At 40.2% G+C, this 24,699-nt stretch overlaps 1 protein-coding gene and 2 non-coding genes across 4 annotated transcripts in view; 1 reads left to right on the forward strand and 2 right to left on the reverse strand.

The window, feature by feature from the left end:
- Positions 1–24,699, reverse strand: part of AIFM1 (apoptosis inducing factor mitochondria associated 1) — a 34,335-nt gene extending 9,636 nt beyond the window's left edge. Inside the window, exons 1-9 of one of the 2 annotated variants that reach the window (XM_012750402.2) lie at positions 24,409–24,699; positions 15,115–15,257; positions 9,264–9,363; positions 8,186–8,310; positions 7,933–8,063; positions 6,197–6,287; positions 2,256–2,340; positions 1,492–1,568; positions 479–587 (exon numbers count right to left, since the gene is read on the reverse strand). In XM_012750402.2, coding sequence (XP_012605856.1) covers positions 479–587; positions 1,492–1,568; positions 2,256–2,340; positions 6,197–6,287; positions 7,933–8,063; positions 8,186–8,310; positions 9,264–9,363; positions 15,115–15,257; positions 24,409–24,514 — 967 coding nt within the window. In that variant the 5' untranslated portion in view covers positions 24,515–24,699. Of the gene's footprint in view, positions 1–478; positions 588–1,491; positions 1,569–2,255; positions 2,341–6,196; positions 6,288–7,932; positions 8,064–8,185; positions 8,311–9,263; positions 9,364–13,400; positions 13,532–15,114; positions 15,258–24,408 lie in introns of both variants that reach the window. The other variant, XM_012750403.2, reaches the window with a different exon arrangement.
- LOC142866030 (U6 spliceosomal RNA) lies at positions 10,099–10,205 on the forward strand. The gene has a single exon (XR_012916103.1). It is a non-coding gene; the product is annotated as a U6 spliceosomal RNA (small nuclear RNA).
- LOC142866072 (U6 spliceosomal RNA) lies at positions 17,594–17,702 on the reverse strand. The gene has a single exon (XR_012916141.1). It is a non-coding gene; the product is annotated as a U6 spliceosomal RNA (small nuclear RNA).

A 24,699-nucleotide genomic window follows, 5' to 3' on the forward strand; every position in this document is an offset into this window, starting at 1 on the left:
GAAGATGCCCTGATTTCACATAGCTGAAGAATAACATTAAGAAAACTGGTTGCCACAAAACATTCGTATTAGAACTCACAGATCTGTCAGGCTGGGAACCACCATGTGCCTGAAGGAAGTTTTTGGCTTTTTACAGGAAGCAGCAGTTCAAAGATACACACAGTTATGTAGCCTGCACTGCCCTTATAATCTTAATAACTCACTTTCCTTAATATTTTATTTCTAAGGAGTCCTGGCATAGAGGCTAGAGGAAAAGAAAGAAAGGCATTGCTGTTAAGTTGCTCAGAGACAGCTTTTCGGTCACCAAGGGATCCCTCACCAGAACTAATCTCAGTGCTTAGCTTTTCACTATATAAACCTTAATCAAACTCTTTCTACTGCTCCTGGCAAATAAAACTCTGGAATTCGTGAGAGTGCACTGAAAGACATGTGATATAAGACCAGAGAAAGAAAATTAAGGTCACTCCCCAATACTCACCTTTTCTGCCAAGAGCACAGGCCAGTTCGCTACCAAGGAAGCCCCCACCAATAATCGTAATTGACTTGACTTCCCGTGAAATCTTCTCTAAGGCTCTAAAGTCTCCAATCTGCAGGATCACACCAGTTTAGTCCATTAATTTCCCAAAGGGGCACAGGATAATAATAGCAGGAAATATTCTCCTCTAAATCTTTGACAACAGTAATTTGCACAGAACATCTTTTCCTTGTAGAAAATGGCTCAATTATAGCCTCTTATGTTGTTAATGCAGATTTCTTTCTTCACAATAACATTCATTCTATCAACAGTGGCTCGCAACTGGTGGGAGTTTTGCCCCCTCTTCCCCAGAAGGACATTGGGCAATATCTGGACACATTTCTGGTTTTCAGGGCAGGGAGGTGGCATCTAGTGGGTACAGGCCAGGGATACCACTAACATCCTACAATGCACTGGACAGCCCCCACAACAATTATCTGGTCCCCAATGTCAAGAGTGCTGAGGTTGATACACCTTGTTCTATTAAAAACTTAAAGGATAGTATGAATCTTATCAAATATCCTAAGAGTGGCTAGAAAATTACAGCAGTTTTTATAAGCAAAGCACAGTGTTAAGAAGCAAAATACCCCTCTTCCTTTTTACCTAGGTACTCTTAAATTTTCTCCCCAAAGTCTCCACACAGCACTTGCAATGAAAAATGCCAAGAGGCTATAAGGGGTTCCAATGAATCAAATGCATCAGGAAAAAACAACTATGGAAGGGCAATCAAAAGGAATTACAGCAAGCAATAAAAACACTACATGTATTTTTCTCCTAGGAGCTTAAAACCCTTGAGTGAGGTATTTGAGGTGCAGGGAGAGGAAGTGAAGGCCAGATCTCAAGGCCAGATAACGAGTCTGAAGAAGAGCCATAAATAGAACTTGGATCTCCCAATTCCCAGGTGGGTACTTGGGGACCACAAGATTATACTATCTCTTCAAGAACAAGACAAAGAAAACACTAAAGCAGACAATTACCTTTCTGAAAAGTGTTGTTCTGCTCTTCACCTCTGCTCCAGCCCTATCAATGGCAGACAGACTTCTTGGAGTGCCTCCTAGAAATAAGAGGAAAACCTTTTAGCCCAACAAGCAGGAGCTGGTCCAAACATCCCCCTAAAGGTGGAGCTCTCTTCACTCAGGCTGCGGAGTGTGTGTGCTCCCTGCTGGCGCCACAGCAGCAACAACAGGATACATGGCTTTGTTTTCCTTCTACCTCACCTCACAGCAGGCTTTTTTTTTTAAATCAATTTCCTTTGAGAAGCAAGATTTGAGAGTCTCTCCTTGAGAGGCCCACTCTCCCCCTAGCTGGCCAATAGGCCTCACTTTTGGCTTCCATGTTCTCTTCTAGTTTCTCATGAGGATTCACCAGTTAGCATAGTTACATGGGTTTAATCAACTGCTTCAGTCTCCTCTCTTGATTTCTGACTGGAACTGGCAATGAAGCCATGAGGCTGTATCACTTTCAGGGCACAGGGCATAGGATGAAGGCTAAGTAGGGAGACAAAAAAGGGCAACTTCTTCAAGCCTTTACTGGGAGGAACAGCAAGGATAATCCAGAAGGGCTGGTAATCCAGGATGCCCAGACTTAGCCAGGTTTTGCACTGAGAGGAGACACCCACTTTGGAGAGTCTGGGTTTCAGTTTTCTTTAAGATGAAGTAGTAATGCCTTCTACAGAGAAGGCTGGACTCTAAAACTTGAATGAGCCATATCAGGGAAGAAAGCCATCTCCAGAAATGCTCACCTGTTGCAATCAAGCACTTTTCATAGGTTATTTGAGAGCCATCATTAAGTTTCACCATGTTGTCTCTCACATCCAGCTGTACTACCTGGTACAGTCACACATATACACAAAAGAGGTAGAGATGAATTAGCTTTGAAAAAAATCTTTATTGAGATGTAATCCATATAACATAAAAATTCACTATTTTAAAGTGTACAATTCAGTGGTTTTTAGTATATTCACAAGGTTGTGCAACCATCACTACTAATTCCAGAGAATTTCCAGCACACCCCCACCCCCCAAAAAACTCCAGACCTATTTTCTTAACTGTCAGCCCAATGAGAAGAATTAGTTCTTGACCTATAGTCATCCTTAAGAAACCATTTCCAAGCAATCATCAGAACCACAGTTTCTGGTCCCCAGTTTCTTCAAGCAGTCATAAGTTTCTAAGTAGACAATATTAGAGCAAGTCACAACAGTCCCAAAATTCCTGCTGATTTGTAGAAATGGAGAACAGAAAAAGCCTTTTTTATTTGGCTGTTTGGAATGCTTATTAGTTTGTTAACAAGTTTCCTACATCCACAACATTTTTACAGAATGCTTTTTCCAACTTCTTTTTCTTCTTCTTTTTTTAAGAGATAAGGTCTCACTATGTTGCCCAGGCTGGCCTAAAGTGATCCTCCCGCCTCAGCTTCCCGAGTAGCTGGGACTACAGAAGTGTGCCACTGCACCTGGCTTGCTTCTCCAACTTCTAACCTTCACTGAAACTTGGTTCTTTTTTTTCATTATTATTTAGAAAGGGTTTTACTGATATCTGTAATTCAACAGTGGCATTTATTTATTTTTTTTATGAAATTTGGTTCTTTCCCAAGGATAGCTTACATGTAGTGACTGTTCATTTACCCACAGTCCACATCACAAGGCCAGGAGGAGGTGTGGGTATTCTGCAGGCTTCCTGAGATTGCTGTTGCTGCTTCCAGATTCTTGTAGCTTTATTCTCCTCTGGTGGACACCAACCTAGATTCCTACAAATCACTGTTTTGAGCCACCTCTGACCCCTCTTCATTCACTGAAGACCTTGGAACCTGGTTCATACTTTTCATCTGAGCCACATCCAGAATTTTGTTATCTCCTAAACCACTCTTTCTACCTCAAATCTCCCTCTCTTTGGTCACAATTTTCCATCCTTTCAGCTTTATCTCAGTCTCGCTGTTTCCTATACTTGCTTTCAATTTCCTCTGTTTACCTGGTTAGCTGTTCCATTCTAACCAATCTGAGCTAATGCTAGATCTTCCAAACCATTCTCTTGCCAGCACCTTTAATTCCCTTATACTCCATCTTATAGTCAAGAGCTTGAGCTTTGGAGTCAGAGAGACAAGGGTTTCAGTCTCTGCTCCACTCCGTACTATCTATGGGACCATTCATTCAAGAAATATTTATTAAGCACCTACTATGTGTCAACCACTGTGCTAAATGCTAGGGACACAATAGTGAGAAAAACAGATATCCTCCCTGCCTTCAGAGCTTAGTAGCCAAGCCCACTTAACAAGCACTAACAATGATCAAGAACATTGAATGTGATAGGAGTGCTTCAGTGCAGTAGCACTACGAACATGACAGGTGCACCCAATCTAGTCAGGTTGGGTTGGGTAAAACTTTCCAGAGGCAATGACAGAAACTGAGGAATAGTTCCTTCAGCCCCCTTTGATGTGTCCTTGGTAAGCTCCCTTTTCAATCCAATCCTGCTACTCAACCTCCACATTGTTCACTCTCAGAATACCACCTTACATCTCAAGAGTGAGACCCCATCTCTACTATAAATAGAAAGAAATTAATTGGCCAACTAATATATAAATGAAAAATTAGCAGGGCATGATGGTGCATGCCTGTAGTCCCAGCTACTCGGGAGGCTGAGGCAGGAGGATTGCTTGAGCCCAGGAGTTTGAGGTTGCTGTGAGCTAGGCTGACGCCACAGCACTCACTCTAGACTGGGCAACAAAGTGAGACCCTGTCTCAAAAAAATAAATAAATAAAAATAAAATTGAATTGCCTAAAACTCAACCCACTTCCCCTCCCTATAAAGCTCAAGCTTGTTCACATGACAAAGCCCTCCATGATCAAGCCCCTGCATAACTTGTTTCATCTACAGCTCTATCAGTACCTAGCTGCTTGTATTTCCTTGCACCAAACATGCTGTTTCGTATCCTTGCGCCTTTGCTTATGCTGTTCTTTTTTACTCAAATGCATCTTCATTCCATAAGACTTCCCATTCTATAAGACCTTCTCATCCAGGAAGCTTTCCCTGAAACCATCACTCTACTGGGCACTCTTCCCAGTGATTCCCACAACATACTATGCATATCTCTCTTACCACACATCTATGTGTTCATGTTTCTGCCTATACTGTTAGCCTATAAAGGTAGGGCCTATTATTTACACATAAGAGATACTTAACACAGAATGTCGTTACCAGCTTAGCCACAAACCTATATCCATCTTCTTTGCCTAATATTCCCTCAGAGGAGAAGTGGGCCTGTCCCTACCAAAGGTCAATCTCTCCACTTGTGCTCTGGATTCCATCTACTCTGGGCTTTGCTAACTTCAGAGAATTCCCTCTCTACTAGAACACTGCCATTAGTTTACAAACACACTCTAGTACCTCTCATTAACAAAAACAAAACACAACAAAAGCCTCCTAGGACCCCCAAAATGGCCTCCAATAACTGCCCCCATTACTCAGGCACTCACCTTTGTGAAGTCTAACAGTACCGTGTTTCCTTGAAAATAAGACCTATCAATAAAATAAGCCCTGGCAAGATTTCTAAGCATTTGCACAATATAAGCCCTATCTCGAAAATAAGTCCCAGTGATGGGCGTGGCTACTTAGCGTATCTGCACAAGCCATGCATTTCCTCGCGGAGCGGTAAAGACAATGAGCAGCCCTTCTCATCTGCCCCATGAGAGCTCTATTGCTGGACGTGAGAGATTAAGGCCAATGGTTCTAAAGGAAATAGAGTCGCAAGAAATTCAGGATGGAATTCGGGGTTTGGAGAGTTATGATGATATTCCAGAAGAAGATGACTTAACTATATTTGAATAAATGTAGATTGTTGTACTGTACTTAAAAAAATAACACATGCCCTGAAAATAAGCCATAGGGTGTCTTCTTGAGGAAAAATAAATATATGACCCTGTCTTATTTTTGGGGAAACACGGTATTTTCCATGCTCAGTTATGCCTGGATTATTTTACTGTCCTGAATAATATATATTTGTCAATCTCTTGTCATCAGTAATCCCAGAGAAAAGTTAGTGTGGAAAAATAGAAAGGAGGAGGAAGGGCAGGCACGGCACAGTGGCTCACACCTGTAATCTTAGCACTCTGGGAGGCCAAGGCGGGCGGATTGCTCAAGGTCAGGAGTTCAAAACCAGCCTGAGCAACAGCGAGATCCCGTCTCTACTATAAATAGAAATTAATTGGCCAACTAATATATATATACAAAAAATTAGCCGGGCATGGTGGCGCATGCCTGTAGTCCCAGCTACTTGGGAGGCTGAGGCAGCAGGATGGCTTGAGCCCAGGAGTTTGAGGTTGCTGTGAGCTAGGCTGATGCCATGGCACTCACTCTAGCCTGGGCAACAAAGTGAAACTCTGTCTCAAAAAAAAAAGAAAGGAGGAGGAAGGGCAGATGCACAAACAGGAGCAGTAACAGCATTTAGGGTCATGGTCCCCAGTGATTTGACTTCCCTGGGAAGTTTAGCTGGCATGCTACCCTAGGCTTTGATACTACTGCTTTCCCCAGAAAGACACATTCAGCAATATTAAACTTAAAGTGACTTGCTCCTTCTTTGATGAACTACAAATAGCAGGACAAACATAAATGGTAGTGTTAACACACGTCACCACACTTGCTGGTGGGCACATATGTAGAGCCTGACCAGGGAAGCAGCCTACTGGCTTACCTTCTTTCCAGTGAGGACAGCCACACCACCATTCTCAATGTGAGGTAGGTCCTGAGCAGAGACATAGAAAGAAGGTGGCTGGAAATATATGCTGTATGGAGAAGAAGGGGAAAGTGTTAGAAGCACCTGGAACTGCTATCAGCTTCCCTCATAGCTTAAATAAAACTGTTTCCATTATGAAAAACTTTTAGGAATATTTTCCAAAGTAAGTCTCCAAGGCTGCTAAATCTTGGTCATGACTTGCTTATATAGAGGTATTCCAGATCCGTGCTTCTCAAATGGGGGCAATTTCTTCCCCAGGGGACGTTTGGCAATGTCTGGAAACATTTTTGGCTGTAACAACTTGGGGAGGGATGCTACTGATATCTGGTGTGTAGAGGCCAGGGATGTGCTAAACATCCTATGATGCACAGCATGGCCACTTGGCCACAGCAAAGAATTATCTTGCTCCAAATATCAACAGTCCTGAGGATGAGAAACCCTGCTCTAGATTTAGGTTTATTTTAAAGTAAGAACATGAAGTATGCAAGGAGCTGGGTAGTCACATATCTACCAAAATGGGTTATCTAGAAAGGTGCTAGTCACTGGAACAACCAGCTAGCTCCTGAGAGGATTTTGCCTCAACCAGTTAATTAATTAACCATGATATATCAAATAGGGGTGGCTAGCTTAATTGGAAGTATGCATCCTGCTTGAAAATGGAACATGATAGTAGGGGTGAGGGAGGAGGGAAGGTTTGTAAAATTTAGTCTAGTATCAAAGGGACTGCTCATGAGAAAAAAATTGGAACTCAAAAAACATGGTACTAGAATCAAGATCTAAAGTGTTGTTTAGAAGAAAAGGCTTCTGGGCCGGGCGCTGTGGCTCACGCCTGTAATCCTAGCTCTTGGGAGGCCGAGGCGGGCGGATTGCTCAAGGTCAGGAGTTCAAAACCAGCCTGAGCAAGAGCGAGACCCCGTCTCTACTATAAATAGAAAGAAATTAATTGGCCAACTGATATATATATAAAAAATTAGCCGGGCATGGTGGCACATGGCTGTAGTCCCAGCTACCCGGGAGGCTGAGGCAGAAGGATCACTCGAGCCCAGGAGTTTGAGGTTGCTGTGAGCTAGGACGCCACGGCACTCACTCTAGCCTGGACAACAAAGTGAGACTCTGTCTCAAAAAAAAAAAAAAAAAAAAAAGAAGAAAAGGCTTCTGGACCTGTGTCTTCAAGTCCAGAGTGTAAGTGAAAACATTCTAATAAAGATGCTCTTCCTTACAGTTCCCACTCTATTCCCACAGTTTTGAATGCCTCCTAGGGTATCAAAGAGAGTGCCAATAAACCATTTCTTTTCTTTTGCTTTTAAGGGACATGCCCAGGCAAGCATAAAGAAGTGACAACAGGCCTGACATGGTAGCTCATGCCTATAATCCTAGCACTCTGGAAGGCCAAGGCAGGTGGATCGCTCAAGGTCAGGAGTTCGAAACCAGCCTGAGGAAGAGCAAGATCCCGTCTCTACTATAAACAGAAAGAAATTAATTGGCCAACTAATATATATAGAAAAAATTAGCCGGGCATGGTGGTGCATGCCTGTAGTCCCAGCTACTCGGGAGGCTGAGGCAGGATTGCTTGAGCCCAGGAGTTTGAGGTTGCTGTGAGCTAGGCTGATGCCACGGCACTCACTCTAGCCTGGGCAATAAAGCAAGACTCTGTCTCAAAAAAATAAAAAATAAAAATAAATAAATTAACACACCTTCTCTCTTTTCCATTCCACTGTCTGAATCGCAGTGTCTTTGTGACATTTGGATCATCTGAAAACCATAATTCTTTTGAAAGAGGAGGTCGCATGTATGGCAGCTCAGGATCTTCAGATATAATCAGTACCTTTGGACACAAAAATGATACATAGAGCCAAGTCATTTAAGAGGTAAATGTCTAAGTGTTCACACTGGCTATGTACTTGCCGACTATACCATCTGTGCCAAGGAAAAGAACGTGCACCTTACCCTGGCCCCAGGATCCCGAGCCCGGATGGATCTAGCTGCAGCAAAAGCAGCAGTGCCTCCACCGATTAGTAGGAAAGGAACATGACTTGGTACCCTGACTTGAGAAACTGGCTCTCCTTCTGCAGCTGTAAGCAATAGATCAGACAGGATGAATCTTCTTGAAGTCTCAGATGACTCCTTGCTACTATTTTAAAAAAATCACCTTACACTTGTCTCAATCCTTTATATAAAGTTAGCAAAACATAGTATCTAAACTAATCTTAACAAACTTCACAGCATCCTGGCTGGAGAGAAAAAGCAAGTATCCCTTTCATTTCACAAGTGAAAAATACAAAAACAATGGTGAAGGATGTCATGAGTCATTCACTCATTAGGTCTATACCAGAATTAGGACCTATCTTACATATTTAGTTATTTCTAAAATACATTAGAAAGTATATACTAGAAGGTCTCTGTCCTTCCTATCAATTTCCTAGTGACCACCAGGAAGATATCAAGTTCAGTTTCACCTTTTGTTAGCAACAAAGGGGGAAAACCCAGGAGGTTATTTGGGGATTATTATACAATGTTTGGGGAATAAGGAGGTGCTACTGAAGAAAGCAACACCAATCACCTGCCCAGAATTGTGGGGCTTATTAAAGGATTAAAACAGCCCTGTCTGAAAAAGCAAGCAAATTACATGGGATGGAAGTCATGGCTAGGGCCATGTGCTTTAGGAAAACAAACATATCTTCAACAACTTGAAACTCCAAAGAGTCAAAAGGAAAACAAAACAGACCAATAGAATTTCCTCATTGAAAAAATGGCTTGTCTCTTTTCCAATAGTTTTCCTCACCAAGGTTGCCTTTTAGGAGTCATATATATATATATTCATACATACATACACACACACATACACACATACCCCAAACATAATTGTTACTAATTTTGTTCCTAAACCCCAATTCCAGCCAAATACTTTAACAAATTGCTCCCAGTTCTGGGGTAATACCATACTTTTTGGAAACTTACAATCTTATACCATCATTACTTCCACAAGATACCCATAAATCATAGCAAGAAATAAGGGAATACTCACCAGATGATGCGGCCCTTTTCTGTTTCTCTTCTGGTGTCAGCCCTAACTCTGATATTCTTTCATTATATCTTTTTTTGTCATCTTTTATAGTCTTGTAGACCTGCAGACCCAAACACGGAGAAATAATATTTCACCATACAGCTAGCTCATACCATAAGTAATATTATCTTTCAATTAAATGAGAAGCTTTTGTCTACCTGTCATTAGTTCCTCCATATTAAAACCACTAAGGCAGTATATTTTCTTAAGAAATAAAATATACTGGGTGTGCACACACTTGGTGTGGAAAGAAAATGTACCAACAGATGAAAATGTTTCAGTTTCAGATTTTCTTACACTCTTTGTATTTATTTCTAAATGTATAGCTAAAGAAAAGAAATCCTACACTAGAAGAATAAAGTGCTAGAATAGGGTACACTTTATATTGAGTTGGGAAAGAGGTTCTGGACTATGCTGGACATTAGCTGTGAAATCCATCTATATGGTCCTGGGTAGGAAGCTGGAACATAAGTTTTCCTGGTAGATGTTTCTGGGTTTTGCTGGGTAATCAGAAAATGCTTGGAAACATGGCCACCTGTATCCTATTCTGATAGAGTAACTCATCTTTCCCTCAATAGTATATCCTTTCCCTAAATTCATGAAGCAGAAGGAATCTCATTCAGAAAAACTATATGCAGATATTTACTAAGGGTCAAACACCTATTGTATTTCAAGTATACTATCTTCTCAACCCTTTCAGATTAAATAAGGGTAATCTTAGCATCATGACTAGTTTGTTTTTTAACATACAGCACCAGAGTTTTATTAGAGACCTTTTCAAAAATGGTAGGTAAGAGTGCTCATTTCAGCAGCACATATACTACAATTGGAACTATACAGCGAAGATTAGCATGGCCCCTGCACAAGGATGACATGAAAATTCATGAAGTGTTCCTTATCTTAATTTATGTAACCAAAATGTTTGTGCCCCCGTAATACTCTGAAATAAAATTTTAAAAATGGTAGGTAAGTATGACTTTTTAAATTACAGCACTTTTATTCTTTTATACCCCATGGGTTTAACAAGACAGGAATTTATGTGACCTTATGTCAAATATAATCTCAGATTAATTAATTACAGGAGAGATTAAAGACAATCAGAAGAAGTATCATAAAACATAGTCTAAGAATATTTCTATGACCCCCTCACACAGCAGCCCATTAGGCAATGTGCTGCAATTGGGGAACCTGGACCCTGAGATCGGCTTTCATGTTTATCAGCCTAGAAGCATTTGACATATGAGAGGAATGAAGCAGAAAGTTAAGTGCTATATGTTAAAAGACAATGGTTATTCCTTGAACTTACCACTAAATTTAACAAATAAATGAATTAATTAACATTAATTTCAGGAAGAAAGTTTTTCTTTTGGCATCAGATACTATACACAAGTCCAGTATTTAACCATACCTAAAAAATATTACTTTTAAGAAAGGGACTTTTACCTAACAAGATGGCTTAATCGGGTTGAACATGAATGAAAAGAGAAATAAACTGTGGCCATGTTCACAATGAGAAGGATACCAAAGATTAGCCTAAACCCAGCTCATATTTCCTAATGCCTTCATACACGAAAGGTAGAGCAGACCAAGAAACTCCTTGAGGTTTAGTGGGGAAAGGGGCAAGAATGAGATTTGTCTCATATGTGTATATGTGTGTGTGTGTGTGTGTTCTTATTTCTTTTACCCTTCACTCAAAGGTTTCTGTATTCCTACTTTGTACAGATTTCCAGTTAATGACATGAATACGTGTCAGATTAGGAAAAACTACAAATTTATGAAAAATATTAGTGGAAATAACTTTTCTAAAAAGGTGAACATGGTGGTGTTTATTTAACTTAATTGAATTTGAAAGGAAACAGGTCATTTTCTGAGTGAGGCAATGAGATCCTATCAATTTAACAATGGCAAAGAGCCGAAATACTAAATCTTATTAAATATTCTACAGGTCACTTTGGCTCTGCCCACTGACAAATGACAGAAGACCAAGATTAGGGGACCTGCCTATGGTCCTAGAGAAATGTCACCAGCAAGAGGAGGAAAATTTCTCACATCAACGACAATCAGGAGTTCATTTTTACAATGCAAGCAGCAGAAACACTGTTCAAATCATTGTTTCTCAAACTGTGGTTATAACCCATTAGTGGGCTGTGAAATCAATTTAGTAGTTTATGACCAACTTAGAAAAAAACACAAACAGAAGAGAATAGAAATATATATATATAATATATATATATATAATGTATACTGTACCTAGTAAGAGCAGCATTTCTTGAAACTTTTAGTTTTATGTATGTGTAGTTATCTAACGGGTTGCAAGACACAATATATTTCATTCTGGGGATGATGGTAAAAATTTCAAAGTCCACTGGTTTACTCCCTTCTTTTGGGGGGATAAAGTGGGACAAAGGAGAAGAGTTCCCAATACAGGAATTGCTAAGGTAATATTTATACTTAAATTAGGAACATTTCCTCAAATGAGAAAAAAGTTATGTAGGAACACTGCTATGGACTGAATGTCTGTGCCCCCTCCCCAAATTCATATGTTAAAACCCTAACACCTAGTGTGATGGTATTTGGTGATGGAGTTTTAGGGAGGTGATAAAGGTTAAACAAAGTCATAAGGGTAGGGCCCTAATCTGACAGGGCTGGTGCCATTGTAAAAAAAGGAAAAGACACTAGAGCCCCCTTGCTCACTCTCTTTAGCTCCCTCTCCACTTCCACCATATGCAGACACAGCAAGAAGGTGGCTGTCTGAAAGCCAAGAAGAGAGGCTTTACCAGAAACTGAACCCTGTATTACCTTAATCTTGGACTTTCCAGCCTTCAAAACTATGAGAAAATAAACTTCTGTTGTTTAAACCACACAGTCTGTGGTATTTTGTTATGGCAGCCTGAGAAACTAATACAAACACTAAACAACTTATAGCCATATCTCATCAAATTCTGAACACCGAATTTAACTGTTCTCTTGAGACTAATATCAATTTCAGAGAAAAAAATCTAAGCCAACTCTGATCAAGTTTTCAGTGATTTAAAGCCTAAATCAAAACTGTACAAAATAGTTTAATAACAGCTGTAGGTAGACAAAAGCTTATCATTTAATTTGGAACCATTATAATATGGTAGCTTTATTACCAGTGTTGGATAGACACAGAGCGCAGTGAGGCATTTAACTGAATGGCTTGAGAGGAACTTGTGGTTCTTAGATATTTCTAGGGCAGGAGAAAGCAACAGTGACTGGCCCTGTCTTGTAGCTTGGCATCAAGAGAATTTGCATGGTCAACTCTGTGGAGGCCATCCAACTCTGGTATAGCAACACAAACCAGAGGTTTATCAGGTTTAAAATGTTACAAACATATCGAACACATACACTTTAAATCTATTTTTGAATGAATGGGGTGGAACCGATGGGAAAAGTTGGAGAGAGATATGAAATGGAAAAGTTAAGGCTCAGAAGGTAGTATCTGAATTATGAATGAGAGGCATTTAAGAAAGCAAGCTATATGAATGTGTTAGCTTGTACCACTTCAGCCACTAGTTTGACCAAATTAGAGATTACGAAAGGGACACTGCCAAATGAATTTATTTGGAAATAGAGGCTGTGGGTGGGTGGGGAGAATATTACAATTTCTATGGCTTTTTGGACCTCCTCAGAAGCATTCAATAAAATGCCTTTTCACAGGAAAAGTTGGGTTGTTTCCCACAAAACACAAAAATTACATTTTACCTAAAATGATTCAAAATGGTGTTCTTTACTTGCTATTCAACATTTACTCTTTGAGACTGTCTTGTCAGAGATGCAGCACTAAAGCACAATATAATTTATCATCATAAAACATAATTATGAAATTGTCAAAAAGTTAAAAAAAACAGAGTTGATGATGAGGATTTGTAATAACCATTAGGTATATCTGGTAAGACTTCAACATTTTGAAGAATGAGATTTAAGGACTCTCTAGCAACTGACAATGTCCCTTTAATAAATACCTAAAGAAAGCACATGCTGTGAATATTTTTGTATTCTAACAGATCAAATTTTCATTAGTGCCATGGTCTCACCCACCCTACCCCAAAATATATTTTAGCGTAAACATCTTACATAATAAACTCCTGCCCCAGTCACTGTTGCTCCTATAATTAAGAAGTATACTAGGCTGCTGCCATCTTTCCCAGAAGCACCTGTAGTCGCTAGTGATCTAGAAGGGTATCCTAGGTGATGACACTGCACAACTGTAGGTAAAGGTAAGGCCAAGGAGGAAACAAAAGGAAATAGAAAGTGCACTAAGTATTAATGAAGAAATATTCAATACAAAGGCAGGGAAGCAGTTTTGGTTATCCTGTGCTAAAAAAAAAAAAAGAAAAAAGAAAAAAATGCTGTTCCAGGATTGGAGGAGAATATATATTTCCTCAAAGTATCTTATCACATAGATCTTATGTATTTCTTACTCTGATTTGACTCACAGCTGGCAAGAGCTGCCTACTTTTCTTGTGCATTTGGGAGTCTGGTCAGAGTATAAGGATATAGGTAATGTCAAATAATCTTCATATCCCATTTTTTAACCTAGTGTCCAAGGAACAAAGTTCACTGTCTTACCAACGTAGAAAGAACAACTGTAATGGCATCTAACCATTTGCTCTTAGCAAGTAAAACAAACAGCTTTCTTCAATCAAGGCCGTTACTAGGTGTTATCTAAGTTGGTTCACTCAACCTTATAGGATCCAACTTTAGATCAATCTGCTTAGTCAAAGTAAACCCTGCCAAATTAAAAAAACCCTACAGAATAATTCTTCTGTGACCTGCTAAGCTGATCAGAGTTAATTTAAGAGGATATAATTGTGCTACTATTATGTAGCAGTTAAACACCATATTTCTCACCTCATACAAACTCCATTCTAAAATTGGAGATTCTAGGCCTGCTTCTATAATTTAGTCTTTGGGTGAGATTCAGGGATAGTTTTCCTTTTAGGAATGCTTAATATTTTTGATTGAAGGCTGTTTTATTATTATTATTATTATTATTATAGAAGGCTGTTTTTTTTTTTTGTTGTTTTTTTTTTTTTGAGACAGAGTCTCGCTTTGTTATCCAGGCTAGAGTGAGTGCCGTGGCGTCAGCCTGGCTCACAGCAACCTCAAACTCCTGGGCTCAAGCAATCCTCCTGCCTCAGCCTCCCACGTAGCTGGGACTACAGGCATGTGCCACCATGCTCGGCTAATTTTTTATATATATATCAGTTGGCCAATTAATTTCTTTCTATTTATAGTAGAGACGGGGTCTCGCTCTTGCTCAGGCTGGTTTTGAACTCCTGACCTTGAGCAATCCGCCCGCCTCGGCCTCCCAAGAGCTAGGATTACAGGCGTGAGCCACAGCGCCCGGCCTAGAAGGCTGTTGTTTTTAAATGTCAATCTCAAGCTGAGGAAAAATAAAATATTTGACAAATAAGTCAAAATCGAATATTGTGCTAAGGAGCTGCAATGAACTTTGACTTTATTCACAGGTTAGTGTTTCACATCCAAGAGAACAGGGATAGTTTTGTGGGTTAGTCAAGTCTAAGAAAACACAATGACATTCAAGTAAAGAGTAAAAAGGCAAGTGAAAAGAGCAGAAATCAATCAACATGAGATTAAATTTCAGTCATTCCCAAATTGGCTCTGATAGGATATTAGACAGTAGGCACTTTAAAGGCGGCTTTTTGGAAATTTTTCCAAAAGGAGAAAGGGGAATTAGTTGCAAAAGTTTTAAAGCAGAGTAGTATTGAGTCTATTAATGGGAGCTGTTTGGCAGCTTCTTCACACAAGCTGCTTTTCTACTTACATATGCACCAGCTCCTATTGTTGACAAGCCCACAATAAGGACTAATACAGAATTATCGATTTTGCCCCCTGATGCACCAGAGCTAGCCATTTGTCTTGTCATCTGGAGTTCTAGAGGAACATGCCATCGCTGGAACAAGTTGCCTAAGGAACATAATTTATTAAGACACACACATACAAAAATAAAATAGTTAATACATGTTTATAATTAAATGTCAATGCATTGAACAAATAACGACTTATTGCCTAATGGGCTTCGGGTGTTCACTGTTAAATGACCAAGAAAAATATAATCAAAACTGTACACATAAATACTACAGATATCTGAATGAACATTCTTAAGTTGCTGGAGTTTTTGAGAGTACAATATGATGCCACTCAGTGAGGAAATTTATAGCTTCCAGAAAAGATCATGAAAAAGGTATAAGTAGTTTAGTTCATCAAATACTTCCCTTCATGTCTTCCCCATAACTGAAGTAAACACAGAGAGATGACTGAATAAGTAGATACACAAAGTTAACAATGGGCTACCTCGGACATTATAACAACCATTTAAGGAGTAATCTAAATGGCTCAAATCTTGCACAAAATAAAACCCTGCAGTGCAATCCAACCAGGACACAGTTCAGTCTCATGTGAAAGACAATGTGTTCTGGAAGATAGAAACACTAAAGCCCAGAAGAAAATCAGAAAACATTAATACTGATCTAGCTCTACCACTTCTTAAAAATAAAAAAAGAAAAAGATAAAAAATTTAAAAATTAAAGAAAAAAAAGAAGAAAATCAGAAAACAAAATTTAAAAATGAATTTATCTCTCCCAAAGAACTGAAGAGTTTTGGACTAAGAAATAATTTTTAGAATGACAAAATTTAAAGTGTCCACCACCTACGTGGCTCTTACTCCTCCAAATTAATATAGAATATTTTGATGTAAAACTATGTATACCTAAGTAATGATCTGGTGATCATAATAACACTCGCACATGGAAACACAAGTTTCATAGGTTTCTTTCTCCAGGAGGGTGCTGACATTTTCAGGTGAAGGAAGATCTCAGTACCTTCTCTGCTTGTAATTATTCCTGTTTGTGGACTATCAACCTAGAGCAGCACATTTTTCCTGCAAGGGACTAGACAGTAAATATTTTTAGCTTTGTGGGCCATTTTGTCTCTGCTGCAACTGCTCAATTCAGCTGATGTTGAGTAAAAGCAGCTGCAGACAATACATAAATGAATGGATGTGGCCATGTTCCCATAAAACTTTACTTATGAACACTGAAATTTGAATTTTATATCATTTTCATGTGTCACAAAATTGTCTATTTTTTCCCCAGCCATTTAAAAATGTAAAAACCACTCTTAGCTCATGGGACATACAAAAGCAGGAGGCGGCTGATGGGGTGTGGCCTGTGGCTATAGTTTGCAGACCCTCAAGAGCACATCAGAATCCCTTGGAGGACTTGTGAATACATACCTGGCCAGACCCCAGCCTCAGAGTTTCTGATTCAATACATCTGGCATAGGGATCAATAATTTGCATTTCCAAGTTCCTAAGGGATACTGCTGCTGCTGTTACGGTGGGGACCAGACTTTGAGAACCTTCCATCTAGAGGCTGGTACATATGTTCCTGTCCTGACTAGGTTTTGTTTTTTTTTTTTTTTGAGAGAGTCTCACTCTGTCGCCCGGGCTAGATCACAGCAACCTCACATTCCCAGGCTCAAGCAATCCTTCTGCCTCAGCCTCTCGAGTAGCTGGGACCATAGGTATGCACCACCATGCCCGGCTAATTTTTTCTATATATATTTAGTTATCCAATTAATTTCTATTTTTAGTAGAGATGGGGTCTTGCTCTTGCTCAGGCTGGTTTCAAACTACTGACCTTGAGCGATCCTCTCACCTCGGCCTCCCAGAGTGCTAGGATTACAGGCACGAGCCACCACGCCTGGCCCTGACTAGGTTTTGTTTTTTTTTTTCCAACAAAGCCTCCAGATATTTTTTTTTTTTTTTTTTTGAGACAGAGTCTCACTTTGTTGCCCAGGCTAGAGTGAGTGCCGTGGCGTCAGCCTGGCTCACAGCAACCTCAATCTCCGGGGCTCAAGCAATCCTCCTGCCTCAGCCTCCCGAGTAGCTGGGACTACAGGCATGCGCCACCATGCCCAGCTAATTTTTTTGTATATATATTTTTAGTTGGTCAATTAATTTATTTCTATTTTTGGTAGAGACGGGGTCTCGCTCAGGCTGGTTTCGAACTCCTGACCTTGAGCAATCCGCCCGCCTCGGCCTCCCAAAGTGCTAGGATTACAGGCGTGAGCCACCGCGCCCGGCCCCTGACTAGGTTTTAAAAGACAAATAGAATGGACATTGGTAGTACAATCCCATCTATACTTGTAGAGATTAGAAATGGGGAGAGTTCAACTTTGCCTTCACAATGTCAGGGCACAGAGGGGTAAAAACAAGCCCAACGCAAGTCTGCACTCTCTTATTATTTTTTTTGGAACGCTTTGAATTTGTGTGCCATCCTTGCGCAGGGGCCATGCTAATCTCTGTATCGTTCCAATTTTATTTTGTATATGTGCTGCCGAAGCGAGTACAGCAGTCTTTTATTTGAAAGCCTTAGAACTACGTGTCTCAGAACTCAGAATTGTTTAATCTTGATTATATAGTGCATATACCACATAGTGACACCAAGCACAGTAAAGGGCAGCAACCCATAGTCAAACAGATTGATATTTGTATGACCACACTAAGTGAAATGTTAAAAAGATTATAAGTAGCCTCTTTCCAGTTCAGGTCAAGTTTTAGTGGCAAATGAATTACAAAAACCTGATGGTCCTATTTTGATTTCTGAAATATAGACAAGAGACTTTGGGGCCAGATGAGGGTATAATCCTAGCCCTCAGGGAGGCCAAGGTGGGAGGATCACTTGAGACCAGGAGTTGGAGACCAGCCTGAGCAAGAGTGAGACTCTGTATCTATAATAAATAGGAAAATTACCCAGGCATAATGGCATGGCCCCGTAGTCTCAGCTATTAGGGAGGCTGCGGCAGGAGGATCACTTGAGCCCAGGAGTTTGAGGTTGCTGTGAGCTATGATGACACCATGGCACTCTAGGCTGGGCAACAGAGCAAGACTCTGTCTCGAAAAAAAAATGTTTTGGATCTATACTCTTAGAAAAGGAAATATATTTTTCCTTTTTTATTTCTTACCTGTTTTAGAATTCTTCATCACCACATGAAGTAAAATGGTTTAAATTTAGAAATAAAAACAAATTATGAAAATAAAAATGTGAAGGGGATAAAAGATTATCTCAATTTGGGTAAGCTGTTGATTTTAAGAAGGCCACAAAAATGATGAAGCATTAAAAGTAGAAACTGGGCCAGGTAAGGTAGCTCACACCTGTAATTGTGACACTCTGGGACTCTGAGGCAGGAGGACTGCTTGAGGTCAGGAGTTCGAGACCAGCCTGAGCAAGAGCGAGACCCCTGTATCTACCAAAAATAGAAAAATTAGCTGGGCAACTAAAAATAGAAAAAATTAGCCAGGTGTGGTGGTATGTGCCTGTAGTCCCAGCTACTCAGGAGGCTGAGGCAGGAGGATTGCTTGAGCCCAGGAATTTGAGATTGCTGTGAGCTAGGCTGATACCATGCCATCCTAGCCCGGGCAACAGAGTGAGACACTATCTCAAAAAAAAAAAAAAAAAAAAAAGTAGAAACTGATTAACTCTCAGAGCTTAGAAAAATGAAACCGGTTAGGAAAAGTTCAACATGGTTAAGTTTAGTTCAACAAATTTAGTTTGTCTTCTACCTCCACCCCAGGTTCATTTACTAAAAATAAATGTTTAAAAAAATTCTGTTTACCTCTCTAGAAGACCCTAAATATAGACATCATGACAAATTTGTTTTACTATATTACTGATGTGTTTATTCTGTTTTTGTTTGTTTTTCACAAACTGATTAAACTAAGATTGTAGATTTGGGAAAGTTCAGCAGCTTTTGCCTCAATTTGCCAAAAAAGAAAAGAAAAGAAAAGAAAAAAAGACATTTAAAAGTAAATTGATTCTTGAACTGATAAGAACAGATACCATAAATCCTAAATGTGAAGAAGAAACTGCACTTCCTCACATTCAAGCTTAGCCAAAAGGCTGTGAAGCAATCAGTAAATTGATTTTTTAGAAAGGAAACTGGTTAATATTTAAACTACTGACTGCTTCAAAAGAAACGTAATACAGCCTTATCATTAACAAACCAACTTTTTACATACCTATAAAGTGACTAAGTAACTTTAATTTTGTAAAAGATACTAAGTATTGTATGTTTACATACCCCCCATTGTCTTTTACCCATAAAATTACTTCCCTACCTTTCTCACCATGGCTTCAAAATTTTACATCATGACTGAAACATGCCTTTTCAGTTGTCTTACTAATGTAGGAAAAGCCAACTTACTCCTTGACTTCTCATTATTGAGCCAGTTTACTTATTTTAGGTCTTCTGCAGTCAGATTACACATACAGTGTGGTTTCTCCCTCACACTTAGGATTCAATTCTCAATAAGCCAATTTGCTCTGTGCAACAGTGCCTGACACAAAGTAGGAGTTTTTCAGTAAAAATTTGTTATGGCTCATGCCTGTAATCGTAGCACTGTGGGAGGCTGAGGCAGGCGGATCACTCAAGGTCAGGAGTTCGAAACCAGCCTGAGCAAGAGTGAGACCCCCATCTCTACTAAAAATAGAAACAATTAATTGGACAAATAAAAATATATAGAAAAAATTAGTCGGGCATGGCGGCACATGCCTGTAGTCCCAGCTACTCGGGATGCTGAGGCAGAAGGATTGCTTGAGCCCAGGAGTATGAGGTTGCTGTGAGCTAGGCTGATGCCACGGCATTCTACACTGGGCAAAGAGTGAGACTCTGTCTCAAAAAAAAAAAAATGTGTTGAGTTAGTGAATGAAGGAAAGAAACAGACGTTCTTCCTAATTCTACTGATATAGACTGAACATTTTATTTTATTTTTTAGTGACCGGGTCTTGCTATGTTACCCAGGCTGGCCTTGAACTGCTAGGTTCAATCTATTTTCCCCACCTAAGCCTCCTGAGTAGCTGGGACTACAGGCACTCACAACTACACCCTGCTGACTGAACATTTTAAAGAATTCTTTGCAAAGAACTTTTAGCCAGATCCCATTTATTTCAGGTTGCTTAATAATAAATTAGTTAACTTCACGCACTGCAGACTAGCATTAGAATAGTACCTAAACCAGCAAGTTCATTTCTGTTGGTTTCATAATCTGTTTTTCCATACTCCCAGATGGCCTTTTCCAGAAATACATCCTCATAATTGAGGCATCCAGGAATCCCAAATGTTAAGAGGTTATATGCTCTTAAGACCTGTTTCCTAAGTGTCAAACTGATTTTTTTTTTTTTTTGAGACAGAGTCTCACTTTGTTGCCCGGGCTAGAGTGTCGTGGTGTCAGCATAGCTCACACCAACCTCAAACTTCTAGGCTTAAGCGATCCTCATGCCTCAGCCTCCCAAGTAGCTAGGACTACAGGCATGCGCCACCATGCCCGGCTAATTTTTTTATATATATATTTTTAGCTGTCCAATTAATTTCTTTCTATTTTTAGTAGAGATGGGGTCTCGCTCTTGCTCAGGCTGGTTTTGAACTCCTGACCTTGAGCAATCCTCTCGCCTCGGCCTCCCAGAGTTCTAGGATTACAGGCACGAGCCACTGTGCCCGGTCTCGAACTGATTTTTGCAACATGGATAAAACACAAGCCAAGACAAGCCTAGTTTGTCCACTGTAACCAGGTGACTCTTTATAAGAATCTAACAACTATTTAACTTTATCAGCCTTGCTGGAATTTCAGGAGAATCAGAGTAGTAATAACTATAATACAGGCTGGGCGTGGTGGCTCACGCCTATAATCCTAGCACTCTAGGAGGCCGAGGTGGGAGGATCACTCAAGGTCGGGAGTTCAAAACCATCCTGAGCAAGAACGAGACCCCGTCTCTACTAAACAAATAGAAAGAAATTAATTGGACAGCTAAAAATATATAGAAAAAATTAGCCGGGCATGGTGGCACATGCCTATAGTCCCAGCTACTCAGGAGGCTGAGGCAGAAGGATTGCTTGATCCCAGGAGTTTGAGGTTGCTGTGAGCTATGCTGACGCCACGGCACTCTAGCCTGGGCAACAGAGCGAGACTCTGCCTCAAAGAAAAAAAAAAATCTATAATACAGTGTGAACCACTCTGATGAAAAGCACAAAAGGAAAAATTATTTAGATGACAGAAAAATAAATCTAACTCTGTTCTGCAAAGTTAAGTCCTTTATAGTGCTGAACTAGGGTTCAGTCACTGAGAATTTACCATGTGACAAACTGGACAAAACACTGAGGACACAAAAACAAATGGGACTTAATCCACATCCTCAGGTAGTATATAGTTTAGGAGGAGAGAATGGCTGCTACTATTCTAAATATGAGAACATGGGCTGGATACAATTCACAAGAGACTCAAGGTTGCTCAGTTTGGTTTTTTGATCCTTAGGTCAATGAAACAGAAGGGAAAGAGTCACTACTCATCCAAAATCATATTTACCAAACGTGCCTGATCAAATCAATTATATCAGGGGCTTGTTAAAATACAGATTCCCATTCATTCTTATTCTCACTCCCAGGATTCTCCTAGAGAGTCTCACTCACTCTCATTCCCAGGACTATCTTGGAGATCCTGGAGTAAGTTTGGAGTCGGTCTTCCACTTGATTCATATGACTAACTAACTTTTGGAAACATGATCTAGAAGAAAGTTAAGACATGTAGCAACTCCTTCAAAAAGTTAGAATGTGTCTAGAAAATTAAACTTATTAACTGGTTACAGAAAAGGTGGACTTCCCAAAGATTTTCTTCTGGAAAGCCTTGTCTCAGTAGAAAGAGTGGGGGAAGATTCATCTTCTAGGCTTCAAAGAAAAAGTGTCATTTGGCAGTGTCCAGGAAGCCAGGATCCTTGCCCACAAGGAGTTCAGTTTCCTTTTTAAAGAGGAGAGAAGGAGTTCACATAAAGAAAAATGTTCATACATTTGAACCTTAGGTCAGAGAGCTGGCGATCAGTTTAATCCCATGGGCAGTACAATGTTTGGTGACCAAATAAAATATTATAAAACAGAAAATATCTATTATCTAACCCATCTGTTCACTCGTTGGTGCTGAATGTAGACATAGAGTGGTTACCCTCAACCATATCTAAAAGGAGGTAGAGCATCCAAATAAAAAAAATAAACGAATAGTAGCTATTATGGTTTTAAGGCAAAACACAATATATAATGGAAGTGAACCTGAAGATGGTGATAGATATGGATAAGATAGATGCAAGGCAGGTTTAAAGGTAAGGAAGGAGGGAAATGGTATATAAATAAACATTGCCTCTTCCCCACTCGTGCAAAAACATATGGTAGATGCTACTATTTGAAAAAGAAATCAGATTAAAAGCAATTAGTAATCAAGCCACAAGAGTTAATTCCTAAAATGAAAGTATCATAATTTCTTTTTGAAATTATAACCCTACCCTCACCCATTTTTAAAGGCAGGTGAGGTCATACTCTGGTGCATGGCCAAAGGACAAAGAATAAATGTGTAAAAAGAGATGAATGGATATGTCAGGAAGTCAGAATATATTGTACAGTAGACTGCCTTCAAACAAAGCCATGCAATGGAAAAAACCATTTGAGTCTGTACTTTTTAGTAGTTCTAATGTCACCAACCACCTTCAAATGTCTAATAGATCAATTTAACTTTGCAAATGTAGATTTAATTGATGAGAACTTTTGCTCAGACTTAAGAATACTGGTAAAAGCTGAGTCTTAAGCAAAATAAGTACACAAAATTTGAAAGGCCTGTATGGATGAAAATCTTCAGGTTATCTGAATTTCTGTGTAAATTTCTGTGCAACTTACATAGAGCACCATCATTTCAATGCACAAAACCCGCAGAGATGACATCCATTGATGGGGCATTAGTTTAAAAGCTAAGGCAAAGCTTTTTAAGTTCCAAGAGCAATATGTCTTAGGACATAACTCAGATAAACCCAACAGGAAACATTTTCTTGATTCACAGCAACTGGAAAAACTGTTCAAATGCACATTTGCAAAGACCCTAACAATCCAAGGGTAATATTTTTCACTTTTTATTTTTAAAGCACCCAGAAGGTGATTCTGTATTGCAAAGGCCTCAAAAATAACTTATGACACAGCAAAGGCAAATGCCCTGGGGGTGGACATTCAAAGACTGTTGTTTTTTTTAAATGTACCTCCTACAGGTGGATCATTCATTACCCTCATTAAGTTGTGAAAGTTGAAAATAAGCAGGCTGAAACCATGTTCAGATAAATTCATAGATATCTGGTACACAATGGACTAATTACTGGGAAGGGAGGCGGATTCATTCTTTTTGAAGTCAAACTTTAGGAAGCAGTGTGGAGGTGTAGCAAGGGGATAGGGACCTAGAGACTATCTAACTATCCGTACCTCTACCTATCAATTAATTATGTGACCTCTGGCAAGTAATTTACCCTCTCTGTGCCTCAGTTTATTATCTATAAAACGAGTGGGTTGAACTCTAACCCCAAATCCCCTCCAGCTCTAAATTTGATTAAACAACCTCATGGTGGAAAAATACAATGTGTTCTGCAAACTGTTTCTTTGAAGCATTAAGGACTACCAAGAATTACACTGATCAAGCATCTCAAATAAATTCTCGGCCAATTCTCTTGGTGTCTGGTGCACAAACGACTGACTCCTTACTTGCACTGCACCGTGTCTGTTTCATAGGGCATTTAAATCTATGGATCTCATCTGGGGTTTGGAAGGTAGAGCAGGTAATGCCCTCATTTACACAAGAAACTTAGGTGTAGGGTTTAAATGTCCTGTTTAAAGTCTCACAATCGGTAAATGAGAAAGTCTGCTTGACCTCATTGTTGTAAAAAGGTGGGGTGGGAGTCACAGAGAGGCGGCAATGGACAATACGAGATGGCCAGTTCTGTTATCCCTGAACAGCAAACCCACCCTGGAAAAGGCCACAAGCCGACTACTGGGTTCAAATCTCTTGAAGGTCAGGTCAGCACAGCTGCGCCGACTCCTCTGCTTGCAAAACTCAGGGTTTGGGTCCCGCCAATTTGGAATTCACGCGACTGAGTGCGTTAAGTTTTATGAGAGGGTGGGAGAGGGCTGCAAGTCACAAGGAGCCTAAGGCGCCCAGGCCCTGGGACACCAAGGTGGGGGTTGTCTGGGATGGGTCAGTCACCTGGGAGCCGGTTCCTCTGCCTCGGGCTTCGGACGCACACGGTCCGCACCAAGGGCACCAGCTTCTGCTTCAAAGCACCTGCCGCAAGGCCTCCACACCGGAACATTTCGGCAACCGCTACTCTGGACCTCCTCCTTCCTTTTCTTCTTACTCACCGACCGACGGGTCAAACACCATGGGCCCCAGCCCGCTCCCCCTCCCTTTACACGCACATTACGCAGGCTCCTCCTCCCAGCTCCGAGTGGGCATTGGACAGTGATGCCGGCCCGCCGGATCCAGAGAAGGGGAACA

The sequence above is a fragment of the Microcebus murinus genome, chromosome X (genome assembly GCF_040939455.1).
Source record: "Microcebus murinus isolate Inina chromosome X, M.murinus_Inina_mat1.0, whole genome shotgun sequence".
Classification (NCBI taxonomy): Eukaryota; Metazoa; Chordata; class Mammalia; order Primates; family Cheirogaleidae; genus Microcebus; species Microcebus murinus.